Here is a 19,131-nt window from a genome sequence, read left to right as displayed (position 1 = left end):
CTCTCGCTGTGTCTCTGTCAAATAAATAAAAATCTTTAAAAAAAAAAAAACAAAAAACTTCCTTTTGCAACCAATGGATTGCTTTTGTTGTCAACCTCATCCACCCCCAGGCAGGACCACTGTATGGTCCAACCAGGCTAGTTTTTATTGTTTCAGCAGATTCATAGCAGGTATTGTCAGCCCTAGAGTCCCTACTTCTTCTGCCCAGAGACTGAAAAGGCGCTTACCATCTGTGACAGTGGCTTCTTCCTCCTGGCCATTCAGGGCTCCCTCCTGGGGACTGAACTCTTCTTCCTCAGCTAAGCCATTGGCACTAGACAGCTGACCATTCTTCTGTAGGAGCTACGGGGAGAAAACAAAACCATGTAAACTTACTTTCAGTGATGATGAAGATTTTAAGTCATTAGTCTGGAGGATCCAGCTACCTTACAGAAGGCACCCCACGAGCTCTTATCAAGCAGGTAGGGCTTTGTATCTGGGTCAATGAGCACACCATTCCACTTATCCAAACACCAGGCATGATCTACACACCCACCATTCCAGGCCTATTCGAGATATAACAATGAGTAAGTCAGGTGTGGCCCCAGCCCCTTTGAGCTTACAGACTACTAAGAAAAGTAGACTTTTAAAAATTGTTTTTTTCAGGGCACCTGGATGACTCAGTCGGTTAAGCAACTGACTCTTGGTGATCTCAGCTCAGGTCTTGATCTCAGGGTTGTGAGTTCAAGCCCAGGGATGGGCTCCACGCTGGGTATGGAGCTACTTAAAAAAAAAAAAAAAAAAATTTTTTTTTCTTTAAACAATGTTTCCTTGTGATTGGATGCAGGGTATGCATATTTGACCAAAGTATACCTAAGTGGCAATGTGTCCTTCTCAGGAAAAAGGACAGACATGGAACTAAACAATTAGGGCAACGGTCATGATGGAAGAATACGAGAGCCAGTCACCAACAGAGGAGGAAGTACAAATAAAGCTAAATCTCAGTCCCCACAGGATGGGCGTGTGACAAAGGGTATGGGGAAGCAGAGAAGGGAGGTGAATTAGGAACCCCATGGTTCAAAGACCAGTGTACCCAGAGACAACACAAAGACATGGGTCACTCGTGCTTTTGTGAGTCACTGATTTTTCCTTACAATATTACTAAAATGATCAGTTGTCCTCTACCCCAGAGGATAGCCTGTGCAATTGATGTTTTCCATTGCAACAACAGTAGACATATAGATATGCCCGTCCATCATTTTGTAAATCCTGAGAATATAGGTAAAAAGTTTTGAGGGTACGGCAAAAAACAGTATAATAACTATTAGGAATGCCAGGATTTCAACAAAGCTTTACAGTTCGTATACATTTCTCATTTTATCAAAACCAACTTAGGCGGGTGGTAGCATTTCCATTGTACAGAAGAGGACACTGGACCTCAGTGTGATCAGAGGCTGGGGTTGGCTGGCCACAGGCCCCACAGCCTAGAAGGGATTCACCATGGCCCGAAGGCCAGCACTCATCAATAACGACTTCCAGGGTTTTCCCACGGCATTAGAGATTATGGAAGGACCTGTTGCTATGCATAATGATAAAACGCCATTAAGAGTATTCCATAGTACCCAGACCTGCCTACTCCAAAGAAATCTCTAAACCACGGCACTCTACTTGGCATGACTCAATGATGTTTCCAGGCGAACGGAGCACCCTGGCCAAACCACTGACTTCGATTGGAGGCTTGAAGGGACAGCAGGTTCAAGACAGTCAATCCAGAAGACTCGAACTGAGCTAAATTGATTTCACCTAGCTGTTCCCAGCTCCCAGCAAAGCTGTCCTTCAACGGCATGAGCTGCTTCCTGAAATAATACCACTGTACTTTAATACTTACTCTACAGAAAGAATAGTTGGCTTCAAAATACCCATGCTGAGTCTATTTATTAGACAGAATACTCAGATTACATTTCCACTTTACGTCTTCTCTTACCAAAATATGAAAGACAGGAGTCTTAAGTGAAACCTAAAGACAAAAGCAGGGGGAGGGGAAGGTCTTCACAACGCCCATTAGCAAAAATGTCAGCGTTGAAGAGTATTTGGACTAAAAATCACTAGTTATGTGAACACGTCAGGCTCAGATTTGATTAATAACGTGAAGAAGAGCTAGAGGACGAAAGCAGGGAACACATATGGGATCCATGGAAACACAATGAATCTAACCTAAAAAAACGCTTACGTATGCACCATGATATGGCAAACTAAGTGGGGATCATGGGAAAGCAGGTTTAATGCCTCCATTTTTCAACGCAATAAACCGTGCCCCTTGTTTAGTCACCAGAAGTCTCAAGTTTTACAGAGTTTAGAGTCCTAGAGAATTTCTATAATTCTTGAAAGACGTCTCATAATTCTTTATGAATTGTCAAACTCAAGTTACCTTAACCGGGAGCCAAACTGTCTTTGTCTTTAAACGTGAAAGACCTATAGGATTCAGAAACAAACTTTCCTCTACCCTTACATATAACAAAGCACATTAAATGACATCAAATGAGTCTTAAAATCGGAGATCGCTGCTAGCCCTCCTTATATACAAAGTGTGATAATTATGGATTACTTATTCCCAGGGACCACAGGGCAACTGTCTCTACTTCCAAAAGGCACTTGATGTATTAACTTTGGTAGCAGACAACTGATGACAGGGACCATTATTAAAACTGAGTTTTGAGACAACGTTATTATATTCATAGCTTGGGTCTCAATGCAAGGGGACCATCCAAGCTCAATCTCCAGTGAGCATTCAAATCCCATGACAGACCAACCCTCCACAACAAAAATGGGGCTTCATCCCTAACCATATTCGGATTATTTCCACCATTCTATGTTTCATTTAGAGATGCTATTTACAAAATCTCATGTGTCCTTGTAGATGGATATTTTTTTTTTTTTGCGACAAAAAGAGTGTTTGCTTTTTTTCCCCATCCCCAACCATTTATATAATTTATACTATTGTTAAAGATTCAGGTGCTTCTGAGAGCTACCAGTAAGTTAAAGTCACCTCAAATGGTAAGAAATCAAACCCACTGTTCCTTAACATTAAAGTCCTATCTTTACGTGTATATATATATTCATAAGCATTTGTAAAAGGGGGAGAACACACGCTTTTAGGCTTTATTTATTGGAGGGGAGGGGCACAGGGAGAGACTATCCAAGCAGACTCCCTGCTGAGCACGGAGCCCAACCGAGGGCTCAGCCTCATGACCCTGAGATCATGACCTGAGCAGAAAACCAAGAGTCAGGCACTTAACCAGCTGAGCCACAGTGTCCCGAGAATTACATGCTTTTTAATACATGTCTGGCTTGTCCTCAGTCATCCTCTCTTTTGTCTATAATTCAAATGCCCACAGAAGAGAAGGATTTATTTATCAGTTATGCCGAGGTAAACACAGAGAGGCAAGGACACAACTTAGTGACAGGGAATGGGAATGTTGGAGCCAGATGAGGTATGAGGTATGAGGGCCATCTAATTCAGGGAAGAAAGCAGTCATCAGGATTCAAGTTTCCAAACAAGAAAGAAAGAGGAAATGTCTACTATTCTTTCACACAGCTTTTTCCATTCCTTTTGAACTTACTTTTACACTTGTACAAATATGGTTATAGAACCTTGACTCCTGAGATAGACATTAGACTTGAAAGACATGCTCTCTGCACTTAACACAGCGAGCACCAGCAAACCTCAATTCCCACTGGATTTGTGCTTCAAAAAGCGTAAACGCCTCTTTTGAGCAAATCAAAACCCTTAATGTTTTCAAGCTTATATCCTTTGAGTGGGTCAGCCAGAGTTTACTCCTATAAAGTATTACCACATTACAACTCAACAAGCTTTAAAAAAAAAAAATCTCAGTGCTTCCAGCAACAGTGTTTTCCTCTCATTCCTCTAAGAAGAGAAAATATCCAAAATGGCAGCTAAAGCATTGCAAAAAAAACTACCAGACTTCTCCGTTCCTCTTCCTCCTCCACAGGACTGCCCACAATTTGCTCTGAGCCCCTTTGCAGAGTAAGCAGTAGGAGTATCGAGCTTTTTTGTTTGTTTTTTAAAGTAGGCCCCATATCCAGGGCGGGGCCCAACACGGCGCTTGAACTCACAAACGAGAGATCTAGACCTGAGCTGAGATCAAGAGTTGGACGCTTAGCCAACTGAGCCATCAAAGCACCCTTCTTTTTTAAGAATTTTATCTTTAAGTCATCTCCTCACCCAACAGGGGGCTCAAACTCACAATCCCGAGAGTAAGTTGTCATACTCTCTACTGACTGAGCTAGCCAGGTGCCCCAGGATTATCAAGCTCTTTACTGAATGAGTCAAACAATGTTCAAACAGGTGAGTTCTTGACACTCTCAGGATGTTGGGGGTAGAGATGAGCCTGCAGAAGTAACTTCTTCCTCCACAGAAGTGACACTCTCTGCCTACATCCTCATTGGATGACCACCAGAGGTGGGACTGGCCCCACAGTCCTGCCGTGAATGGGCTCTGACCAGCGCAATTCTGGCAAAACCCAAGAAGCAGAACTGTTAAGCTGATATTAGCAGGAACAACCAGAAGTCAATATGACAAAGACCCACAAACAAATGATCAGAATAAAAAAGATTATCTGGGGGGGAATTTTTAGTCAGTTTTTAAAATTTTTATTTAAGTAATAAATACACCTAATGTGGGACTCGAACTCATGACCCCAAGATCAAGAGTCGCATGCTCTTCTGACCGAGCCGCCAAATACCCCCATCTGGGGAGTATTTGAAACCCCTAATAAAACTTGTAAAGAAAACACTTCAATGTCTTTTTCTTCATTCTAATAGGCAGCGTTTTGAAGGTAAGGCTTTAAAAGTGTCAAACAGAAAAAAAATAGAAATCAGAGTATAAATCAGTAATGTCTTTGGAGAGCAATTTGGAAATAGCTATAAATAATTTAAATGTGCATACCCACTCCAACACACTATTTTTTTTTTTTTAAGAGAGAGAGAGCACGCACACGCACATGTTCAAGCAATCGAGAAGGGGAGGCAGAGAGAGAGGGAGAGAGAGAATCTTCAAGCAGACACAGAACACGGAGCCGGCACAGGGCTCTTATCTCATGACCCCGAGATCATGACCTGAGCTGAAACCAAGAGTCAGATGCTTAGCTGTCTGAGCCACCCAGGCACCCCATCCAACATGCTATTCTAATGGATATGGCTTTACATACTTGAGGTATAGGTACAGTGATGTACAACACACAATCCATGTAACAGCATCGAAGGGAAGGCAGTAAATCTAGAGACACATGTGGGTAGATGTCTCCAGTTTAAGTGGGAAAAGCAAGTTACAGAGAATGTTTGATTCCTTTATGTGTTTAAAATAAGACAAAAATAACCCACAAATAGGGAGGCAGGAAGGGAAGAAGGGAATGAGAGGTCTCGGTCCGATCTCTGTCTAAGCAATTAACATAAAGAACAAAACTCTAGTAACACTACACAAAATCTTTAACAAATGTTGCCTTTGTAGACTTCTTTGTTTTGCACTGGTGTTGGGGAAGAGACAGTTTTCTTTTTTTATTGAGAGGTGTAACTGATATATAGCATATGAAGGCATGGTTTCCTTTTTATTCATTTTATCATTGCAAAGGTGAAAATACCTGGAGAACCCTAAAATCTGTAGATTCTAGGGCTATAAGCATGCTAATCACCTGGCTTTCCAGGATTCACAAATCGTTTCAAATCATCCGAGCAATGATGGACCAAACTGCTCTCATGAAGCTTCCACCCCTCTGTTCATATGATCTCCAAATGTGATTACCATATTAATAATGTCCTCGGCCACACCATTAATCAAAAACAGAATTGGGGCGCCTGGGAGGCTCAGTCGGTTAAGCGGCCCACTCTTGATTTCGTCTCAGGTCATGATCTGAGGGTGGGGAGACTGAGCCCCAGGTCAGGTTCCACACTCAGCTCGGCGACTCAAGGATTCTCTCCCTCGTTCTCCCTCTGCCACTCCCCCTGCTCGCTCACTTGCTCTCTCTGAAATAAATAAATCTTTAAAAAATATATATTGACCAAGACCCAGTCAGGAACATCACAGCTCTCCTGCAGGCTACCAGAGGCTCCCGATATATTGATATGTGTATTGTGGACCCATTTCACAAATGTGATTTATATACATTTGCTAATTTAACCTTCTGCCTTAAGGCAACTACTACCATCACCCCCACTTTACGGACAACCGAGAAAGGCGAAGCTGAGAGGTACTGCAACCAAAGGGACTGAGCCAGGATGTGGGCAGGCTGACCCGAGCTGCACACACGGCCTCAATTCGAGAGCGTTCTCACCCGGGCGTGGAGTTTCTTAAGCGCAGAATTCCTCACTTGGGAAACTCATCTCACAAAAATGGCACAGGCTGTTAAGAACACAAGTCATCATGACAACACCAACCAGCCTGGGTTATGCTTAAGCAAAAAGTTTTCCCTCTAAGTTAGAGGTCATTTATAGAACACCAACAGAATTATGGGTTTCAAAAGCTTTGCTTTTCTTTTATAAAATAACCATTTTTATTTCAAAACTAATTTAAGCAGAAAACTTTGTAAAACCTAATCTAAGCAGAAGCTTTATAAACTCCAAGTCTAAACACAGTATAAACCTTTAGGACAGAGAGTGAAGGACAGAAGCGGATGCTTTACTAAATCATAGTAAAACTATACTATCCTGAACTATGGGATCGAATTCCTATAGCTAAGGTCATTACAAAAGAGTAAGAGGAAGAAAAAAATTTTTCAAAATTAACTTCAAATCAGAAACAATTCTAAATATCCAAAATTTGGGGAACGGTTATAGCCTATCCTGTAGGCATTAAAAATGGTACCTACAAAGTGTATAAGAGTATGGAGATGTATTTTATGTTGTGGAGATGTATTTTATGTTGTAATAGTCAATTTAAAAGGCAAACTAAACAGTTTTTGTAAAATAACGATAAATACATAGGAGAACATACTGTAAAATAGCAACATTACCAAACTGTTAATATCGTAATGTATCAAAATCACTGGGGAAGGAACTATGAATATTTGATATCCTTTATTTTTCTATTTTTGTGTTCTGTTCTTTACCTAAATAACACGATTACTTTTACAATTGGGTGGTGGGAGAGCTTTTCCTTTGCAAGTTATTTTGTTTCAGTTTATTTTTAGTATGGGCAAAAGGCAGCTAAGAAAATTTTGCTTTACAGTGAAGCATTGTAATTCTAATTTCTACCAGTCACATGAATTTTCATGGGAAAACAGAATTGCTTTAGGAAAAGAAACTCAGCAGTGAAACCCTTTTTCAGGAGTTTGTTCATGCAAACTAATCCATATTCCCTCCTCAAGGGAAGATAACACGGTGGGCTCAGAAGGACTAGAGAGCTGGGTACTCTGGGGCAAGATTAAGTACTTCAATTTGGCATTTTGTCATTGTCCCGTCATTGTCTTAGCCTGAAACATGGTGGCTCCAGACCAGCAAAGGGGAGGTGGCCAGGAAAGCAGGGTCTAATCTGCGGCCTTGTGCATTATTTAGCCTCTTATTATTAATCTGTGCATTATTTAGCCTCTCTTACCTCCCGTTCTCTGTAAAATGAGTAAGAATTTATTTTATCTACCTCACAGAATATTTGGAACATCCCCCAACCCATGTCATAAGTTTCTAATAAGTCAACTGTTAACTAAGTTTTACCTGTTTTTATTATACAGGTAATTTGCTGTCAACAGCTACGCTCCAAAGGGAAGTACCTGTCCCGGGCCCATTTCCCCTTCTAAAATGAAAGCTGCAAGAAATTCTTGCCTGACTGGGCCACCCGCTGCACTCAACAACATCTAACATGAAGACTTCTAATCCTCTAATTTTCTAATAGTCTGGGTAGGAGAAGGGCAAGGCAGTTTACATAAAGGTCTAAACGGAGGAGAGACACCAGAGTTGGTTTTTTGTTTTTTCTTTTTAACCACAGAAAGTATGGGGGACACAGCAGAGACCACAATACGGTTCCTATTAGCTGTGGAACCTCTGCTCTGAGCTCATTCTCCCAATTATAAATGGGGACTAAGACCATCTCAATTTTTAGACTGTGAGATTCAAATGGAGTAATATCTGGGCAGGTTCTCATTCTTAATTGAAAAGCTCTCAGAGAAGCCACCGTGTGAGCCTCAGTCCGCTTGCACAAACCAAGGTATGTATTTTACTCCAATATTTTTATATCATATTAAGGCCACCTTCTAAAAATTCCCATTCTTGCAGTGAGGAGGGTATTGAAGGAGTCAGCGTTAGATTTCAAATGACAAGGGGATCCAACAATATCAGACACAGCTGTGTACATAGAATGCATTTTGCTATACCCGATCCTGCACACAAATGGGGTTGCAGCTCAAGATTATATATTGATATATATAATATATATATATTATATAGGCACCACTAGAATAAGATGGCCAGAGCCTGGGAATAGACTTGGCCACAAGGAAACAATGACTCAAGAGATGCAGGCTCTCCTGCCTGGGGATCCTGGTTGGTCTGACCCTCAGGGAGCAAAGGCAAGTTATCCTGCTACAAGAAAGAGACTGTACAGGACCCCACCACCACATGTACATAGAGCTGCAAGATATTAATGAGCCCATCTATCAAGACCGCTTAAAAAGTTGACGATCTGGGGGTGCCTGGCTGGCTCAGTTGGTCGAACATACAACTCTTGATTTCAGGGTTGTTGAGTTCAAGCCTCATTTTGGGTGGAGATCTAACATAAAAGTAAAAAAAAAAAAAAGTTAACCATTTTTATGACTGAAGAGTTATTTTATACAAGTCAACAGCCATAGCTCCAAACAGTATATTCAATCTAGAACCAAACTGTCCAAACAGTGCTCAACTGAATATGGTGAAACTATTTCAGCCCTCCCTTTTATTTAAACACAAGCACAGAGAATTTCCCAAACTATTTTTAAATTTCTAGAAATAAGCAGAAGGCTAAATGCAGAAACTGATGACTCCATCACTAATGCATATTTATAAAAATTTTAGATGAGCCACAGCCCTAATTTTTGTGAGCTAACTGGATTGAATTCCTTAATCCCTCTATGCTTTCCCCTACACAGCCATGCTTTGTAACAAGTTAGCCTTAAGATGCTCTGTCTCCGTATGAAACCATTCTACCCCAAGGGCAGTCCATCTCTGAGATGCAGAAATAAAACTTATGAAAACAAGAGTTGTAAAATAATTTTTAAAGGTTTTTTTAAGATTCCAAAAAGTTGTCAATTCTGTAATGTCTGACAATAATAATGTGGTCACGTTATTTTATAAAGCCTTCGACTATTAGGTGTATAATGACTGATCTGCAGAAAATGTATCTTGTATTTGTTTTAAGATAAGCAAATAAAATTTGACAAAATAAGATTGGGGCGCCTGGGTGGCTCAGTCAGTTAAGCATCTGCCATTAGCTCAGGTCATGATCTCAAGGGGTCCTGGGATTGAGCCCACTGGTGGGCTCCCTGCTCAGCAGGGAGTCTTGCTGCTCCCTCTTCCACTGCCCCTCCCCCTGCTCACACTCTCTCTAATAAATAAAATCTTTTTTAAAAATATATATGTCAAAATAAGATTAGTAAAATGTTGATCACAGCTGAAACTGGGTGATAGGTACATGGGTGTTTGTTATACTATTCTATATTCCATAAATTTAGAAAGGATGCAAGGTAATACACACACACACACACACAAAAGGAGCCCTTTAAACTTGCAAGGCTTTTTAGTGCTCGCTTCGGCAGCACACATACTAAACTTGCAAGGCTTTTTTTTTTTTTAATATTTTATTTATTTATTTTGACAGAGAGAGAGACAGCGAGAGAGGGAGCACAAGCAGGGGGAGTGGGAGAGGGAGAGGGAGGCTTCCCGCGGAGCAGGGAGCCCGATGCGGGGCTCGATCCCAGGACCCTGGGATCATGACCTGAGCCGAAGGCAGACGCTCAACGACTGAGCCACCCAGGCGCCCCCTTGCAAGGCTTTTTAAAGAGAGAAAATGACCTGCTTCTCAAGTTTCAGAGATACTGTCAAAACGTTGCACCAAAAGCTCTTCAAACTACATGAAACTGAGAAGACTATATCCCTGGGCCAGGACTGGTTCTAGTGACCTCTAAAAATAAGATGTTTTCAGGGCGTCTGGGTGACTCAGAGGGTTAAGCGCTAACTTCTGATTTCTGAAAGCTCAGGTCGTGATCTCAGGTTCATGACATCAGGGGCTCCCTGCTCAGCGCAGGGTCTGCTTGAGAATCGCTCTCTCCCTCTCCCTCTGCTCCTCACCCCTCCCATCCCACTTGCACACAAGCTCTCTCTCTTTCTCAAAATAATAATAATTAGTAGGATGTCCTTATCTCTGAGAAATGACGTTTGGAGATCTTTTTCTGATCGCGATTTTCTTCCTGAAAGAGGCCCTCCTATAAGGCAGCAATTTCATCTCTTAAAATACTGATGCCCCGAAGCCTATGATCTTTAAATAAAACCTCTGCTTGCTTTTAATTTCATGCTACGTCTTCCCACTCATCTCTTCAGCAAAACAAAACCAACCAACAAAAAAAATATCTCCTTACTGGTTATTGACATTAAACAAGACTGAGTTCAGCTGAAGACCCAGAAAAGGGGGTGGGCGTCTCATCACCATCATCTAGAGTCAATGTGGCTCTCTTCCCTACAGCCCCAAGTAAAGAAAACACACACTCTGACTAATCATGATTTTGAAATTTCAATGCTGACTAAGTAATGTTTCTGGAATATGATCTGCACAGCACATGAGCTTGTGGGTCCTAAATGCCACTTAGTGAAGGGTATTTAATACCAAATAGAGTCTCTGGCCACTGTCTACAAATCTCTGATTTCCCTCTTTTTTTCTTTTTTAAGCAGTATTCACCTTTATGATTTCTCTATTTCTTGTAATTTTCAGGAAAATTCATTAAAGTCCTTAATGTAGTTTCAGGAGGAATAGCCCAGAGTCACCCCTAGACATGAGAAAGAATGAAAGTTGGGGCGCCTGGGTGGCTCAGTCGTTAAGTGTCTGCCTTCAGCTCAGGTCATGATCCTGGGGTGTCCCTGCTCGGCGGGGAGCCTGCTTCTCCCTCTCCCACTCCCCCTGCTTGTTGTTTCTGCTCTCACTGTCTCTCTCTCTGTCAAATCTTAAAAAAAAGATTTTATTTATTTATTTGACAGAGAGAGAGACAGCAAGAGAGGGAACACAAGCAGGGGCAGAGGGAGAGGGAGAAGCAGGCAGAGTGAGGAGCAGGGAGCCCGATGTGGGGCTCGATCCCAGGACCCTGGGATCATGACCTGAGCCGAAGGCAGACGTTTAATGACTGAGCCACCCAGATGCCCCAGTAAATAAAATCTTAAAGAAAAGGGGGGGGGAGAATGAAAGTGAAGAGAGACCCATGAAAATCACTAGTTAATGCTTTTAGCATGCAAAATTAACTTAATTCAACTGAATGCTAGTATTCAAGTAATCAAGAAGTTAAAAACAGAAAAAAATATATCTCATATTTTTATGTAAATCCCAAGGCCTTGGCCACTACAGGTGAACTCTATTGGTAATGTTAAGTACAAACTAGGCCTCTAAATCTCAGTGATCAGCATTTTTCAAACTGGTATCCAAGAATATCAATATTCTAGGTCTATCAATAGCAATGTGCCAGGTATTACCTCAGTAGTATTCTGGGCTCAAATCATCTGGGAAAACTGATCTAGTGCAGTCTTTAGTGTGCACTCTGAATCTCTAAGGGGGAAATCATTTTAACATTTTAAGATTTTATTTTTAAGTAATCTCTATACCCAGTATGGGGCTCGAACTCACAACCCTTACATCAAGAGTCACGTGCTCTACCGACTAAGCCAGCCAAGTGCCCCCACTGTAGCATTTTCCAAAACGGACTTGCCCACTGAACGCTTGAGTCCCATCTATTAACAGCCCTTGTAACTAAAGACACCAGGGTAAATGCAGTATGTTTTTTCAGCCAGATATTCCCGTACTTTAAAAAGTTACAGTTGTTTTAAAAAATATTAAAGATCTTCAGTTCTCTGGGAAAGTATGTGAAAGAAAACAGAGCTCTAAATCTGGTGAGGTGGGAGATCCACCATGCTGATTTCAGACAAAGGGAATTTATAAGATCTCTGCTTGAGATGAGGGAAATAAAAAGTACCACCTACCAACTACAGCAATTCACTGTGTGAAGAGGGTCTACGAGAATTCCAGTACATGAAAGGCCTACCTGGCAATGTCTGGAGCTCCCACCACATTTAGGTCTGTATCGTACTGAAGACAGAGAGATGCTCCACAAAACAACAAAAAGAAACATGTGAATCCTAGACACCACCTAGCATCCTCCTGTGTGCAAACTACATGCTGAAAATGCAGGACATGAGGCATTCCAGATGTTCTCCACCCCAAAATGTGCCTCATCTAGGTGGTGGTCCTAACACCCCTGGCTAAGAGCCACGACTCAGCCTCATAGAATCAGAACAGAACTCTTAAGGGTTCAACTTTAACTGTGTTCTTCCCCACCGCCCCGCCCCCCACCCCGGACCCGACTTCCCTTTAACCAAGAAAAAATGCTCCTACTTATGTCGGATCACTGATACAACCTTCCTAATACAGATACTCAAGTGACCCATGGTTGAACGGGTGTGTCCACTTGGGGAAACAGACTAAGCAGCCCAACAATTCAAAGTTTTGAATTAACCACTTTCAGGTTAATTACTTTCTTGTTAAGCTTCCAAGCAATGCTGAACTTGCACATTTAACTGTAGTAGGTACTTAATATCTATTGGTTACTTATTTGACTGTGGACTCTCCAGATCTGGCCAAGTTAGACACCTCAGGATACGGTTCCCTAAAGCATTATTTTCTAGTGTAATAACATATATTATGAATGTCTAAGACAGGTTATTTTCCCCCCTCTTTGAGTTGTTGCACCTGCAAGATATACAAGGTAAATCAAACACTTGCCATATGGATGTCATAGGCCCCTGCAGATCCCAAAGGCAAAATAATCAAAGTATTACTATGAAGAGAACGATGAACATGAGTAGCTTAAAAGCACAAGATTGGGGCGCCTGGGTGGCTCAGGCGGTTAAGCATCTGCCTTTGGCTCAGGTCATGATGGAGCCCCACGTCGGGCTCCCTGCTTGGTGGGAAGCCTGCTTCTCCCTCTCCCACTCCCCCTGCTTGTGTTCCCTCTCTCGCTGTCTCTGTCAAAAAATAAATAAAATCTTTAAAACAAAGTGTTCTGAAACATGTCTGACTATTTTCATGCCCTGTTCCTTCTGAGTCCCTGTACCAGAGTTCATACTCGTTTGGTTTGTGGTAGATGCAGAAGTCAAGATCCCAATTCCCGCTTCATCCTACCCACCACGTCACATTCAAGTCATTACTCTGGTTAAGATCCTCTCAAAAGGATCTGTTCTTAGGTAGCAAAATATTCTATCACATCCTTGCTTAGGAATTGAATACTACAAAAGCTCTGAAATCCACTGCATGCCTTAGAAAGGCTAACTAGTTTCTTAGCTTGACAGACCAACAGTTTTGACAAAGGAGAAAACCAGCATTATCTCCAGTAAAGTTTAGATTTTAAGCTTCAAAACACCTTTAGGTGCTAATATTACTTCTTCTAATCAAAGATGTATCCCTATGACACGAGCATCAGTAACTTCAGAGAGGGAGTAAGTTATGAAAAATTTTCAGCACTAAACTTTGCACAATCAACTCCAATATCCAAAATAAAATACACATCTGGGATTGAGTGAGTGTCCGGTGGTAGCAGCCCATCACCTATATATATGTAGGAGGGAAGGCAGAGATGGAAAAGTGGGAGACACACGCTCTTCTCCCATCCTGATGAAATTGTTTAATTGCTTGTTCTAAGCAGCCCAAAGCAGCACAAATTACCACCTCTTGCAGGTTCCACCCCAGTGTACGGAAATGAGAGTAAGTTTACTGCAAGCTTTGCCCAACCTAAGTAATATTTACTTAGGAGCATAATTGAGGTCAAAGTTAAATAACATACATTATCAGTATGCAAATTCAATGGCTGTACTGCCTTTGAACTATATTGTTTAAAATAATAGCTGATTAAAATCCAGGTGGAGCGAATTTATCACTCTGTTGCTACTTCAGTTCTAAGTCTGTGCTCCCTCTGACTGAAAGAAAATGAACACACAAAACTGCCTGTCGAATGAACTTAATTTCTAAAGATGGCCCATCTAAGATAATGTGATTTACCGAAGAGCCGACAACTGCTATCCCACAATGCTCAACTCCAAATTATTTTTAGCGTGTAATCACTTTAAAAGATCCTGATAGAGACTAGAAAAGCAACACATTGCTATTCCACAGAGTGCCGTGCCGTGTTTTCTACGTAGCATATCTATAGCTTCCCAGGCTGAATTTTCAACTGCTTTTCAATTGATTAAATGTCTGCCTCACATCCGCTGCTTTCTGAAGCCTGCCAGGCAGGGGGTCCCACTGCCAGGGCCTCTCTGGCCCGGAGCTTTTAGGATGGAAGGCAAAGGCACTCAGCAAGGAAGGACGCGAGGGGGCCGGTGAGAATTATGTTAAGCCATCCTGAGGGCCGTCCAGAAACGCCTCCTTGGATGTAAAAAAAAAAAAAAAAAAAAAAAAAAGCTAAAGAAAGTTTCCTATATGCTGTGGCGTGGATTATTTAATAAAGTTTTAAACATCTAGCTCTGATAATGGACTTGAAGACGCCATTTTGGAGAATCCATTTAGGGTTGGTGGATGATTAATAGCAGAATTAAAATGATAAACTGAAATGGGTTTCTCTGACGTGTGGGCTTCGCTCTGTACTCCCAGAGGTCAGCCGGCCGGCTGCAGACCAAAATACAAGTGTTGTGAATGCAGTCCTGCCGGGCCTTGAGCACAGCCGGTGTTTAACAGGGAAGTCGGCTTGCAGTCAAAGACAGCCTCGGCCCACAGATTCAGAAAAGGCAGGTGATGCGGCGCCTGGGTGGCTCAGTTGGTTAAGCGACTGCCTTCGGCTCAGGTCATGATCCCAGGGTCCTGGGATCGAGCCCCGCATCGGGCTCCTTGCTCTGCGGGAAGCCTGCTTCTCCCTCTCCCACTCCCCCTGCTTGTGTTCCCTCTCACGCTGTCTCTCTCTCTCTCTCTCTGTCAATTAAATAAATAAATAAAATATTTAAAAAAAAAAAAAAAGAAAAGGCAGGTGATGGCAAGACCATTCCCTTAACTGGTAAAAATGCTCTAGCACCCAGCGGGATGGCGTAGTGCAGTAAATGGAAGGGCATGGGCATCCCAGCCGAGCCTCCTTTATGAGCCGTGAGACATCTGAGCACATTTCTCATCCTGAGCCTACAAAGTGGGGATGACACCCCACCCCGAGGAAATCAGAATGGTACCAGGTATTTGAAGTTTCCAAAGCTGCTCAGGTGATTCCCAAGGGCAGCCACGGTCCCAGAGTCAGGATACCGACCACAGCAGACTGACCGTTGGCGAACGGAGACACTGGGTTCGGTCATTTGCCACAACTGGAAAACAGCCCTCAAAGGGAAAACACATCAGAATGCAGGTGAGTTTGTGGGATGTAAGTTTACAGGCACAGGGACTCGGTTTCCCTGCAGGTAAGTTTACGGGGAGGGGGGGCGCGGGGGGAGAGGTAAAAACAAGCAACTGATGAAGGTGGGGAGGGAAGCGGAAAGGGAAAGTGGCATTTCATAAAGACAGTGAGGCGGCCTCACTGCCTGTTGAGCCCTTAGCGCCAGGGATCAATCAGCTTGAACTTTTCCTCTGCTATGGATTTAAGAGCGGAGGCGGTATAGAGGTGAGGTGGGGGGGGCGGGGCGCGGGTGCAAGAGAGGGGACAGCAGGCACTGCTTCTCATGGCCGGCCGGCCAGCCAGCCCGACACTTGGCTCATCACGGTGTCCAGCTGGCGCAGCCGTGGTATGCTGGAAGGATCTGTCACCCAGCCCCCTTACCGAGGGCTCAGCAAAGACAGCATCTCGGCCTCCCAGACACTTCCCGGTGATCCTGTCACCCAAATGGCCTTGATCAAGCTACTGGGACTCACGGAGAAGGAACACCATGATTCTAGGTCCCATAAGCATGCAAAGACACTAAAATATTTTTTTTCCATAAAGAAATAGTGACTGTTCTAAGCACAGGTTTAAATTGGTTGATGTGTTTCTTCTGTCAACAGTAAGCATCCAAGTAATCTTGTTCAGATGCCTCTTCCCAAACCCTGCCTTCTGGACGAAGGAAAAGATATTAAAACAAAAACAAAACTGCCTCAAACCCCAAACATACTAGTCATTGTTGTTATCCAAGGAATAGAGTCACAATCCAGGTGACACAACACACGTCTCTGCAAGTTAAGCATCTCTCAGTCTTTGTTCTGCATGAGCTTAGACAAGCCTATTAATAAACCTGGAGAAGGAAGCGACATCTGGGACGCCCCTCTGCCCTCCCATTACAAAATCAAGCCCCCACAGTATCTGTACTGAAGAGCGACCATGCTTCTTTTCTCTAGGTAAATCTCAACTGGCTTAGACTGCATTAATAAAGACATTCTAACAAAGACAACACCTAGAAAGAAATATGGCAGCTCTGCAATCTTTTCTTTCCTATGAAGATTTATTTGAGAGAGAGAGAAAGAGAGAGAGAGAGAATGTGTGTGTAAGTGGGGGGAGGAGCAGAAGGAGAGAGAAAGGGGGAGAGAGAGAATCTCAAGCAGACTCCCTGCCGTGTGCAGAGCCCCATGCAGGGCTCGATCTCACAACCCTGAGATCGTGAGCCACCCAGGCACCCCTCCTGCTTATTTTCCTGGTTTTTAAAAATTTCTCAAAGTTCTTAAATAAGTTACACTGCACATACACCGACTTTCTTCTCAGGATCTACCTAACTCTACTGGAAGTTGTTTCTAAAAAGCAGACATCATGAAAAGCTTTATCATTGGCAAAGCCCTATGAAAAGCATACCAACTACACGTTTCTGTTGTTTGCTTGCTTGCTTGATTTTGCTACCCAATTTATTCCCTCCTACTTCTGCTTCTGATACATACAGAGTGGTCAGAATATTCACTAATATATAAGCAAGCACTCTAAAACGCATTACCTAACTACACTCAGTCTGGCTAAGCAATGAATGTGCAGAGAGACAAATCTGTATCACCATCTCCTCAGCAGGGGGTGGAGAGTATTAGCTTGCATCTCTTCATCTGCACTCGTCGCTGGTAGTTAATTATTACTTGAATATAAGTGATCATATACAAGTGCATTTTCCAGTAAAAAGGGAATCCATTAACCTAATTTATAAATCATAAGTTAAACCTGTCAAAATAGCTTTTAGAGCTGCCAGCAATCATGGAGAACATGTAGTAATGCTCTTCATACCTTGATTTTTAGCTTTACAGGGGAACACAGAGCAGTGCTCATCCCCCACATAAACACACACAAGCATTCATTTGGGGAGGAAATCACTCTGTCAAATGCAGACGTTGTTACTTCTGAATGGGTGTGATTGGGGGGGGGCAGTGAGACACAAGACAGAAGTATCCCAAATCTAACAAAGATATGAATTAAATATTTCAGCAATTGTGAATTCTAACTACCAACTTTACAACAGCACTTAATTACCATTAGCACCTGTTGTTTGAGAAGTCAGTTTAAACAGCGTGCTCGTGGTTCTTTAATAAATTTGCACCCATCTCAGCGGGCTCCACCAGTCCAACAACTAGGGGATCTTGGTCAGGTCCACACTGACAGCTCTGGTTCTTGTTTTAGTCTATAAAGTATAAACCCAGAACTCTGAGCTCTAACCTTCTAATCTCAATCAGGACAAGCAAATGATCGGCTTTGACACCTGGATAGACAGAGTAGACTAGCTTGTTTTGTCCACAAATGCTTCGATAAATAACTAGCATCTAAACGGAGATGGCCAGGGCGCCTGGGTGGCTCAGTTAAGCGTCTGCTTTCGGCTCAGGTCATGATCCGGGGATCTTGGGATCGAGACCTGCGTTGGGCTCCCTGCTCAGCGGGAAGCCTGCTTTTCCCTCTGCCTCTGCAGCTCCCCCTGCTTGTGCTCTCTCACTCTCTCTCTTAAATAAAATCTTCTAAATATAAAAAAAAGAAACAGAGATGGCCAATTCCTTACCCACATGGCAAAAAACCTCATAAAAGCAAAGTAAATGATTTCCGGAGGAAAAGATTTTTTAAAGATAATAAAACATAATTTTATTTTTGTGATATACACCAGAGTGAAAGAACTGTAAGATTTTATTTATTTGAGGGGCGCCTGTGTGGCTCAGTTATTAAGCATCTGCCTTTGGCTCAGGTCATGATCCCAGGGTTCTGGGATCGAGCCCCGCGTCGGCCTCGCTGCTCGGCGGGGAGCCTGCTTCTTCCTCTCCCTCTGCTGCTCCCCCTGTTTTTGCACTCTCTCTCCCTCCCTCAAATAAATAAATAAAATCTAAAAAAAAAAAAAAAAGATTTTATTTATTTGAGAGAGTGCACACACAAGCAGGGGGAGCAGCAGAGGAAGAGGGTGAGGCAGAGAATCTCTGACTCACGCTGAACATGGAGCCCGATGCGGAGCTCAAAATCAGGACCCTGAGATCATGACCTGAGCCGAAACCAAGATCAGACATTTAACCAAGTGAGCCACCCAGGCACCCCGAAAGAACTACATTAAAACGACATCTTTCCAAAGGTATCACAACACTGAAAAGTATTATGAGGATGAAAAGTAGATAAAGTAACAGAGGCATCTATGCAAGATAGAGCTTAGGTTATTGTAAATGCCTTCTTTCCATCATTACACACATTTTCTAGTTCAAATGTCTTGTCTAAGCACACAGAATTTAGGGTCCTTTGAAAGGTGTTATTTTCCAATTTTATCTGACTTTAATCTACCCCCCCGTTTTGGTATAAAACAGATTTTTCTAAACCAGAGTAGATTACCAGACAAGTTACTGCAAAAAAAAAGAACTCTGATTGTTTTAATAATCATTTGTCTGAAGTGTGTGTTTTATTCTCCTAAAAAGCATCCTTTCCCTTTTTTTTTTTTTTATTTTTTTTTTTTTTGACAGAGAGAGACACAGCGAGAGAGGGAACA

General features: G+C 42.5%; 1 protein-coding gene across 1 annotated transcript in view; it reads right to left on the bottom strand.

Moving 5' to 3' along the window:
• AKAP12 (A-kinase anchoring protein 12) overlaps positions 1 to 19,131 on the bottom strand; it is a 94,779-nt gene that overhangs the window by 42,943 nt on the left and 32,705 nt on the right. Inside the window, exon 2 of the mRNA XM_025866328.2 lies at positions 228 to 342. Coding sequence (XP_025722113.1) covers positions 228 to 342 — 115 coding nt within the window. The remainder of the gene's footprint in view (positions 1 to 227; positions 343 to 19,131) is intronic.

Source organism: Callorhinus ursinus, unplaced genomic scaffold (assembly GCF_003265705.2).
Source record: "Callorhinus ursinus isolate GAN/ISIS: 27379988/994484 unplaced genomic scaffold, GSC_fseal_2.0 scaffold6, whole genome shotgun sequence".
Lineage (NCBI taxonomy): Eukaryota > Metazoa > Chordata > Mammalia > Carnivora > Otariidae > Callorhinus > Callorhinus ursinus.
Note: the sequence above shows the minus strand (reverse complement) of the source record. Positions and strands in the feature narration are given on the sequence as shown.